The 10986-nt window shown below is 33.9% G+C and overlaps 1 protein-coding gene across 1 annotated transcript; it reads left to right on the forward strand.

Moving 5' to 3' along the window:
* Positions 1-262: 262 nt before the first annotated feature.
* On the forward strand, positions 263-3951 carry LOC143552315 (wax ester synthase/diacylglycerol acyltransferase 11-like). Its single transcript, XM_077042571.1, has 7 exons — positions 263-624; positions 1160-1759; positions 2647-2713; positions 2852-2964; positions 3042-3251; positions 3356-3493; positions 3609-3951. The coding sequence occupies exons 1-7, from the start codon at positions 334-336 to the stop codon at positions 3792-3794; spliced, it is 1605 nt and encodes a 534-aa protein (XP_076898686.1). The 5' UTR covers positions 263-333; the 3' UTR covers positions 3795-3951.
* Positions 3952-10986: the final 7035 nt, after the last annotated feature.

Consider the following 10986-nt stretch of genomic DNA (forward strand, 5'->3'; position numbering starts at 1 on the left):
TTGGCACTTGAACATCATATCAAATATCCTTTTCTCTGTTGGAAATGAAAGCCTATGTGTTTCTAGTGTTCACCACACACACCTCTTACTCGATGTTGAATAAATTAACGAGGTTGTTGCGAAGATAACCCATTAATTTCATCCCAATAATTTGGTGCATAAACTTATAATAAAAAATAAAACAAAATACTATTCCTTTTATATGTCCATGCATTATGAGCACCTATCCTTTCCTTTGTTCATTAATTACACCACCTTTGCTCACCCTATATTAATCAAGAGACCAGCCTCTCTAATAGTCATATTATTAACATTCAACTATTACATTGATCAATGGAGTCGCTAACAAAAGGGTTAAAATGGAGACAATCATCTCTAAAACCTATTCAAATCACCAAGAAGCACACCAATAAAAACGACGATGGTATTGATGATGATGGTGCATATATGATAGCAACCTGTGAGGAACAACCGTTGAGCCCAGCGGCACGTCTGTTCCATGAACCAGATTTTAACATCTATGTCGTAGCGATTATGGGTTCCAAGTACCCTATTAACCCTCGTGTTGCATACGAGAAGCTGCCACAAACTTTACTTAAACATCCTCGCTTCTCAAGCGTGCAGGTAATTTGTAAGTTAATAGTCACTACTAGAAAAAGAGATGTTTTTCTACAACTGAGTTCTTATGAAATTTGTTGCAAAATCCAGTTTTTAACAGTTTTCCAACAAAAAGTTACGTTGGAAAAACACATGTTTGAAAATCGTTTTCAACTGTTTTCCATCAACTTTTCTTACAAAATTGCTATAGAATCATGTTGTTGTAAACTTGCTACAACTTTCATATAAAAACTATTTTGACTTAACATAATGTTTATTACATAATATTGTAACAAAGTTGAAGCTTATTTTTTTTGTTAGAAATCTGTTGGAACTACTTGTCCTAGGAAATTTGTGAGAAAATGACTTGTTTTCTAGTAGTGAGTTTTAACTTCTTAAGATCAATCAACATGTTTATAAGAGACTTGGTTTTGTAATCTAAAAGAAGCTAACAACACAACTTTATTGCCTGTTTACCTTCTGTTTAATATTTATAATTTATCTTCTACTTTTAAGCAACTATATATGTAGCTAATTTTTAAACCTTCATGCATAACTGCAGGTTGTAGACAAGAATAGTGGAATAATGAAATGGGTTCCTACAACTGTGAATTTAAACAATCATATTATCATCCCTAATATCCCACAAACCCTAGACTCCCCTGATAAGTTCCTTGAAGATTATGTATACAATCTCAGTAAAACATCCATCGAATCTTCGATTCCCATGTGGGATATCCACCTCCTCAACCTCAAGACATCCGACGCCGAGGGTGTTGGAATAATTAGAATTCACCACTCCCTCGGCGACGGCACCTCCCTTATGTCCTTGTTACTTGCTTGCACACGCCAAGTCAACAATCCTGACGCAGTTCCTACCGTCCCAAGGAAAAAAGATTCGAATTCAGGATGGTTTTCGTCCTTAAGCAATGATGGTGGAGGGCCATGGTGGAAGCGGTGGTTCATGGCGGTTTACATGGTATTCTGGTTGATTTGGAATACGTTGGTAGATGTTGGATATATTATGGCGACGGCCTTGTTTCTTAAGGACACGAATACGCCGATAACTCCTCAGGCGGGAGTTGAGCATAATCCGAAGAGATTTGTTTACCGGACAATTAGCCTAGATGATATGAAGCTCATCAAGAATGCCATGAATATGGTGAGTGATTTAGAAAATGGAAACATGCAACTCATTCTTCAGGCTCATTATTTTCACATTATCACTACTTTAATGCTCTTTGATGCCTATTTAAAATAAAAAGAAAATATCATAAAATAGTAAACAAATTTCAAAGTGTTTTAATTAAATCACTCATACAATTTTATTTCAAATCGGGTCACTAAATTTTCAAATAAAGTTTCGCTGGATTTTTTGTACGTCAAGAAAACAATGAAGGATAAGATGTCTGGGTTATGATTTGCAATTTATGTATTTGTATTTTATTAATTAAAAAACATTAATTATATTAAAATTTAAAATAAAAAATAAAATTCATATCATCACTTCACGTAATCACAAGCGGGCTAACTGTGTCTGGTTGAAATCTTTCCAAACTGAAGAGAGCCCGGCCTCCGACTATTTTTTATGTTTTAACTTTTAATTTAATTTTAAAAAAATATAAAGTAAAAACTAAACAATACAAAAATAGTGGGAATTGGACAGGGTCGTTTCCGAGAATTTAAATACCTCAGCCGAGCCAAAATAAAAAGACCCGTAGGCCTTAACGAAAATTTTTTATTCGCTAGTGTACATGAATAAAACTTTTATCGGCCGATTTATTATAAGTAGAAACAATTCTGAGAATGTAATTATCTCATAAACCATTACAAATAACATTATTTTTAACAACAAATACACCTATATATGTAATACGTATAAAAAAAAGTTTGTGCCCCCGAAACTTATGTGCCCCGGCCGATGGTGCGGCTTGCACACCCTCCAAGCCTCCCCTGGATTTGGACTCTCATATTTTACGAAGAGGTTTGCTCAAATACATAACAAGTCCTATAACACACTTTATTTTAATTTTGTTTTTAACCTTGTAGACTATAAACGACGTCGCAGTTGGAATGACCCAAGCTGGATTATCACAGTACCTCAACCGAAGATATGGTGAGTTAGACAAGAATTTAGTTATGGCTCTAACCCTATATCAAACCACGTTAAAACGCTTGGGCTCTCAGTTTCTTTTCACAAATTTCTGTTTATGTTAGAATGGGAATACTTTGTTCATATAATATTTGTCATTAGGTGAGGGGAAAAAAGATTTAGGTGCAAGTGAGAAGAAAAATAACCTTCCAAATAAGAAGATACGATTGCGGTCAAATCTTTTAGTCAACATAAGGCCATCTCCAGGCATTCAAGTAATGATCTTCATAGAAAAAGAATAAAATGTTTTGTAACGTTTGATAAATTTGTGGAATATACATATATATTATAGGCGTTAGCTGATATGATGGAGAAGAATACAGAAGCAAAATGGGGAAATTGGATTGGTTACGTGATCCTTCCGCTCACCATTGGTATAAGAGATGATCCGCTAGACTATGTTAGAGAAGCCAATGCAACGATCAATCGTAAAAAGCATTCGCTAGAGGCATTATGTTCCTTTTCGGTAGCAGCCTTGGTTTTCAAATTGTTTGGCGTTAAGGTGATTTCTCAATATTAATAATATCATTTGTGCATCATGTATTAGTGGCACAATCCACAAGCAATGATTCAAGTTACTGACTATATTATTTTGTCTAATAATAGGCAGCAAACACAATGTCACACATGGCCATCGGCCATACAACCTTGGGCTTCTCAAACTTGGTTGGACCTCAAGAAGAAATCAAATTTTATGGTCATGACATGGAATTTTTGGCTCCTAGTTGTTATGGCCACCCACATGTAAGTACACATGCGGTTTTATGTTTATGCTTATGTTTATGTTTATCGGTTACAACACAACGGCTATTGATAGAGCTAACTTCTACCATTGTTTGTTTATGTGATATTATACTAGAGTTTGATGATTAATTTCCAAAGCTATGTGAACAAGATGACAATAGTCCTTTCGGTTGATGAAACCGCCATCCTGGATCCTCATAAACTGTTAGATGATTTTGAAACCTCGCTAAAACTCATCAAAGAAGCCGTTTATGTGAAGGGACTTGCTGAGGAGGACATGTCTAAGGCTGCATCCACATGAGCATTTAATTTTAGTTTGCATTATAAAAATGTGTGTTGGTAGGTATGTTCAATATATAAAACAGCAATTATGCTCAGACTTGTGTGTGCCTCCGTGCCTACATGCTCACTATAAATGATTTGTTTTGACAAATATTAATATGTATGTTATATGCTATTATAATATATCTATCTATTTATTCTAATAAAAGCCTACTATTTTTGTTACTTGTCAATACCATAGCCTTTCTCACCTTTTTTTCTACCAATTTTCATATATGGTCATTATCTTTTAAGTCTTTTCAATATATGACATTAAAATTATAAGTTTATTCCAACTAAATCCATTACTACATATAATAAGTATTCTTCATATGGATTGACAAGAGACTATTAGTGAATTTTGAATTGTTAATTAAAGTGTTTATTATGGTTTATATTCAAAATAATAAACAATAAATATTCGATTCATACTATGTAGAATAAGAACAATCGACTTGGACTAAATCCTGATAACGTCAGCGGTTAAGGCTTAGCCCTTAATACCTAAAAATACATATGATTATAAAAGTAAAAGTTTTCTGGTTGACCTGAAACCTAGAATTCGGACCCAGGAACCAACCCGAATTACTTCGGTTCAGGTTCGGTTTAGTATTTTCTTGGGTTCCAGTTTCTCGGGTCGGGTTAGTTTGGGTTCAAGTACGGGTTTTCTTGGGTTGGGTTTCATGTTACGGGTAAAAGTGACAGCCCTACTTTCAACAATTATAAATAAGAATCACTACATTCAATTTATGCAACTTTAAATCTTCTAATATTATTCAAACTCGGAATAATCACTATTTTTTTAACATGATTTTAATGTTAGCATGTATTTTTCATTTTCCTAGCAATTACATTCATATGAAATAAACAAATCATTTTATTATATTTAAATTTTCGGTTTTTATGTTGCTTGATTATACATTTTTTAATTGTAAAATATGAAGTCAATTAAAAATTTGTCATACACTGAATATTAATATATATTTATTATATTTTTTTGTCTGTGATTTGTCTGTCATTCATGTAAAGCCCCGTTACCGGTGCCCTACATTTGGTGTTGGATTTACTCATAAACGCAGTTCTAAATATCAGAGTTAATTAAAACTTTCACGGAATATAAAACATCAACCATTCATTACAATTATCCATAAATTGTCTTTTAAAACATAGCATAAATTATATCATTCAAAACATCATGACAATATTCAGATGCCAGCATCTTCAATCCTGCCATGTGTCCCTCTCAAACCAGCTGTCTCAATTTGTTAACCTGCATGCATACTAAAAGTCAACTACGCTGAGTGAGTTCTAGTTAATCACACATTAAACCATACATACACTTACCTCCGATTATGCATCCAAGACACATAATCGTTACTTTACTAATTTACTTCCATTACATAAGTTCATACATACGTTCATACTTTATTACTTTCGTACAATATAAATTACTGTCCTTTTCTATCTCAGATATTATTAGGGTCCGATCCCTTCCTTTTCCTATCTCAGATATTATTATGGTCTTCCCTCTTTCCTTTTTCTATCTCAGATATTTTAGGGTCTGATCCCTTTCTTGTCTATCTCAGATATTATTAGGGCATGATCCCTTTTTACTTCTCTATCTCAGATATTATTAGGGTCTGATCCATTTCTTCTCTATCTCAGATATTATCAGGGTCTGATCCCTCTTTCTTCATCTCCGTACATACTGTTTATACATGCCCTTAACACACATACTTTCTTTAATCATTCACACATATTCATATGTTGTACATATTTCTATCATAAACATTCATCTATCATAAACATACCTCCCTTGTCAACACGTGCAATATCCGAAGATCGTTCACGTACCGACAAGCTTTCATTCATATTTAAGATATACATTCATAACATATAAATCATACATGGCATACACTTACCATTTACGCTAAGTGTATTAACTATCACATCGAGTATGCACACATCCCCGAAACATAACAAGGAAATGGGGCTAGAAACTCACCTGAATGCGGTTACGTTCACCGTTTATGGTAATCCCTTTCTTGAGCTGTGCTCGACTAACTGTATAACAATTACACGTATCAATTATCTATCGTTACTCATATCGTATTTCTATCTTTATATAACCCACAACGAACGGGGGTCCGGGGGCAGAGCCCCTGGCAGCAGGGTTTTAGGGGCGGCAGCCCCTAGCGGGGTCCAAGGGGCAGAGCCCCTGGCTGGGGTTAAATTATTTTCCACTAGGATTTTAAATTATTTTCTAAATCGCTAACTCATTCTCTATAACGAGTTAAGCCTAATTTGTTGGCTAATTTGTTATCCTTTGTTCTGATTCGTTATGTTTTCCTCCTTAATTCGTTACCTTGATTCTTCCTCTTATCCTCTGATTCGTTATTCCAATTCGCCATCTGGACATGACTTGATTCGTGGTCTAATTCGTTATTGGAGCTTAGCGAACTGGTGAGTAACGAGTCACCTGATTCGTTACGTGGTTCGCTATCCTAGTTCGTTAGTCTACTTCGTTAACTTGAGGTAACGAACTGGGTGAGCTGATTCGCTACTTGGACACAACGAATTGCACCATTCTTAACGAATCATTCCTGTTCTTATCCAGACTTTGACTTAGGGTCAAAGTTAAAATTACCAAGAACACAGAATAGTCAACATTCATCAGATTCTGCAATTAAACCCTCGTTTCTTAACCAAATATCATGATTTAGGTATCAACGGATTCGGAATTACAACGCCTACAAACCCCAACCATCAAATCGGCCAAACATCAATGTTTAAGGGGTGCGATTTAGGCATATAGGTTACGGGTTCTTAGGTTAACAATTAACCTATCAGATGCTAACCAATTTCTGTGATATTTGTTTGGTTAGATTCGTTTTCAACACACTAAAACAGATTTGTGATTATCTAAATGAATCCGGACCTAAATGAACGATTCCTAGTTATAAACGTACCTTAAACGAGTCGAAATACGAACACGGTTAAGCCTTGACGTTGCTTTGGTTCTTCACGACGATCTAGCACCAACAATCTCGGGTTTTCAACTTCGGATCTAGGCTCGGGTTAAGGATGGTCTTGTGTGTGTTTTTGATAGTGTAGGCTATGGTGTAGAGATGGATAAGAATGGAAAGGTTTAGGGTTTAAGGGGTATTTATACTCCCTTAAGCCCATGGACCTAAGGCACATTCCATTTTATATTCCATCTTCTAAAGTCCAAGCCCAACCGTGTATAGTTTATTATCTAAACCAATAACGACACAATATAAAATAAACGAAATTTATTTTATTATTATAACCAAAAGTAGGATGTTACAATTCAGCAATCCCAAAGTTGCTTTTTATTTGATCAAATAAACTAAGGAAAAAAGAAATTTTTTTTTCGCTCCATAACATAAATAGAAATATTGTTAAGTGACCTTTGCTGTGAAAAACGTTTGTGACGCTGAACTGGACTTCCAAAATAAGAAAATAGGAAATACGTTTTTATCATATTACTCTCTCGATACATAAGCTAATGTTGTGAAAACAAAAAAAAATTATATCGAATTCAAAGTGCCATGCTATTATTACTTAATATTCATATGGCGAAGGCATAGTCTTCCTTTTTCTCTCAAATAAATAAAAAGCCTCATTGACGCCAAACGTGAGGGAATGCTAGACGTTTGGTAATTTCTCCTCCGACGAGGATAAAAGATGACAACAAATTGATCATGATTAATCAATTTCAAATTGTAAAGATTCTAAGAATGATTATATCATCAAAGTTCAGGTATATAGTTTTTGGGATAAACATGTTTTTTTCGGATAATCATGAACATATGTTCTTAAATAACATCATATTAATTGATTAAAAGCTATGATATTTTATGTATATGTAGATGTATATTTTTTATTAGTATCATGGATATATATTATCATTTATCTAAAGTTGGTATGTATTTGGAGAACCTTTTTTGTCACACGTGGGGACAACTATATATGGCTATATCAAGAGTTATAAGCCGGCCTACATGTTATTTTATTAAGAGTTACAAGCAGACATGAACTAAAATTTGTGTTTTTTGATAAACAATATATACCTGCTAATACAATCACAAACGTAGTGTAAAATGAAGTTTTTACCTATTTGTAACATATTTGTGTAATCTTTCTTAGTTATGTAATTTCTGTAATTTTAATTTAATTGTAATTATATTAACAATATATGATCAATCTGCTAACTGTATTTCACTTAATGGTCAAAGGTTAAAATTTTCAACAATTACCCGTGTAATACACGGGCTTCAAACTAGTACTTTATATATTATATGCTTCCCATTCAAACTAGGCATGATAAGAAACTGACACGTCCTTATCTAAACGTCGGGATCTAATAAAAAATAAACTAATTATGAATTTTCAATCACCTATACGAATATGGGTAATTAAGGTCGCTTAAACAGAGAATTGGTGGAAAATAATAAGTTTATAAACTAGGTTAAATATATACTAAAGCAAATTGTATATATTAAATGGTTTTGATAATAAAGCAAAGCGAACTTGATTATGATTTAAAATTCAGTTTAAAGAAAACGTAACATACTCTGAAGTTCTAGTTCAATGATTCACTCAAACCTGTTGAACTAGATAGATCCCAATAAACATGGTATGGTTAATTTAAGTATTAATTAGACACAATTTTTTAATACTAACTCGTGCAATTCAATTACCAAATTATAAATGCCTATCTCTCCCCCCCCCCCCCCCCCCCCCCCCCCCCCCCCCCCCCCCAAACCTCTAAAACCCCAACTTCTTCCAATTTCATCCATACACATCCAATAACACACCTACACCATCATTTCCTTTGGAATTTCAGATCTTGCAAGTAAATATCTGAAGCTCATTATTAGGGATTGATTCACATCTAAACAAAGAAGGTTCATCAAGGATCTAGCTCGATTTAAGAACAACCTCAAACCTAGGCATTTTAAGCTACGTTTTACAAATAAAGGTGGCTCATTAGATGCCTATTGCCTTGAAATTTAGACAGTTGGTTTTACAGATAAAGGTGGGTCCTTAAGTTTAATAAAAATATTAACTTGGTCTTGAATGTAAACCTTATGAGCTGGTTTAGTTTTAGCTCGATTAAAGAAAAACATTTTGGGAAGTAAACCACTAGCCTCCATTACATTATTTGTGCATGTGTCTTGAATGTGAAGAAATAAAGTTATCATCAGTGGATTTTTGTTGTTCTTTTTATTTTAATCTTATCCTATATAAGATATAGGCGGGCCATGATTTTAATAGTAATAGTAATAATAAAGGTTTGCGGATGGGGATGAGCCGATGAGGCATCCGCCAAAAAACAATTTTGGTGGGGAATTGACACTCGCAAAAACAAGTGGGTGGCCTTGTCGACTTTTTGTGCATGAATGCCCAAATTTCAAATGCTAAAATAAGTTTAGCCCCACTATTAGAAATAACGATTGGATCTTAGTCCCATGAGTTAATACAAGCCCAGGAGTTTTAAAACGGGCCTCAAATGGATAGCATAAATTGGGCTTAGCTCATGTGGATGGTCCAACGCGGATACTCATCCACGTGGACATGCCGTTATGCAGATGGAAAAAGCCCGTCTTTGCGAATGCGAATGTGGGATGGGTCTAGCTCGTGCGAATGCGAGTGGGTTGGACCATGCGAATGCGAGTGTACTAGCCATGCGGTTGCGGATGAGTTAATTCATGCGAATGTTGGGTTGATTTAAACAACAAAAGCCCTAGACCGATTTATATCTAGTTGCCGTTTTAGTGGGCCATACCTATGTTTTAAGTTCATCTAGCTAAAATATTAACCTACTTAAACTAACTTAACCACCTTACCGGATATGCCTGGCTCTAAAAGAATAAAATTATTAAAAAAAATATAAGCTTGATAAGTAGTATTTATTTGTAGTACTAGTTATGTTTTTTATATTATTTATTTTAATGTATTGTTTTAATTTTAATGTATTTTTTTTTAATTTATTTTGTTTAATGAATTTATTTACATTATTTTTAATAAACAGATAAAAAATAATAGTAATTAGGTAACGATCGGAAGAAACTCTATCCACTACACAATTTTTTTTTGTAATAAGCTCTTATGATGACACGTCGCCACATGACTTAAAACGCTATATTAAGAGCTACATCCATTACAAAATATCTAAAAAAATGAACAGCAATTAAAAGGATACGGTCATTAATAAGCCAACTGACCAACTGTACATCCTTTGAATTGTTACAAAAATTTAAAGAGTTGTGTATGCATCTTCACTCTTCACTTTATCTTCTCTATTATTTCTATTTTACAATCATCATCCATATACATGAGAGTTGAGGCTCAAAATACTTATTTGAGTAAAGTCTAAAACCCTGTTTCAAAATACATGAAATTAAAAGAATTGTGACATAGCCCCTCCTTTAAGCTACCTATTGACTTTTTGAGTTTGAGGGTGACTTATTTGAGTAAAGTCTAAAACTAAGAAGAAATTAATTGATGTCCATAGGGGTAAAAATTAAATAACGCTGCGAGGAAATGACACTAAAAGCCTTTGATGAAACCCTGCATTAATGAAATTAGGTTGGAAAATGGAAATTAATAACTGATCTGGATTTATTTTGGAAACTTTAAGATTGATTTTTTTTTTTCAGAAGTGATTCGCCTAATCTTCTGTTTTTCCATTTCAAATAAAATGATCCAATTATAACAAAGAGATAGGTAAGCGGGCAACAAGTTGCGCCGCCACCCCCCTTTTGAATGGCAAAACCGATCCTACTGAAAATTAAATTATCGTTATTTGACGTCGTTGAGTTACTGTGCACGACCCGCTGAACTCTTTTTAGAAACGTAGCAGCATCGAGAGCAAGAGACCCAAATGTATTAAAATCAAAAGAAATGAAGGCGTGTTGATTCTCCACACACGCTTTCTCGTGTTTAGCAATTTTTCCTACTTCTGCCATTAAAGAATTGTTTACTGTGTGTCAATTTTTCCTGCTTCTCCACACACGATTGAAACGGATTTTCTTTAATGACATTAAAGGATTGTTTTTTTCCTTAAAAAATTAATAACATTTCATTATCATCCCAATACAGATAATTGCTTTTTTTCCTTAAAAGCAAATACATAATAACATTTC

The sequence above is a fragment of the Bidens hawaiensis genome, unplaced genomic scaffold (assembly GCF_021521415.1).
Source record: "Bidens hawaiensis isolate Kalapana, Puna unplaced genomic scaffold, B.hawaiensis_p1.1 tig00016838_1, whole genome shotgun sequence".
Lineage (NCBI taxonomy): Eukaryota > Viridiplantae > Streptophyta > Magnoliopsida > Asterales > Asteraceae > Bidens > Bidens hawaiensis.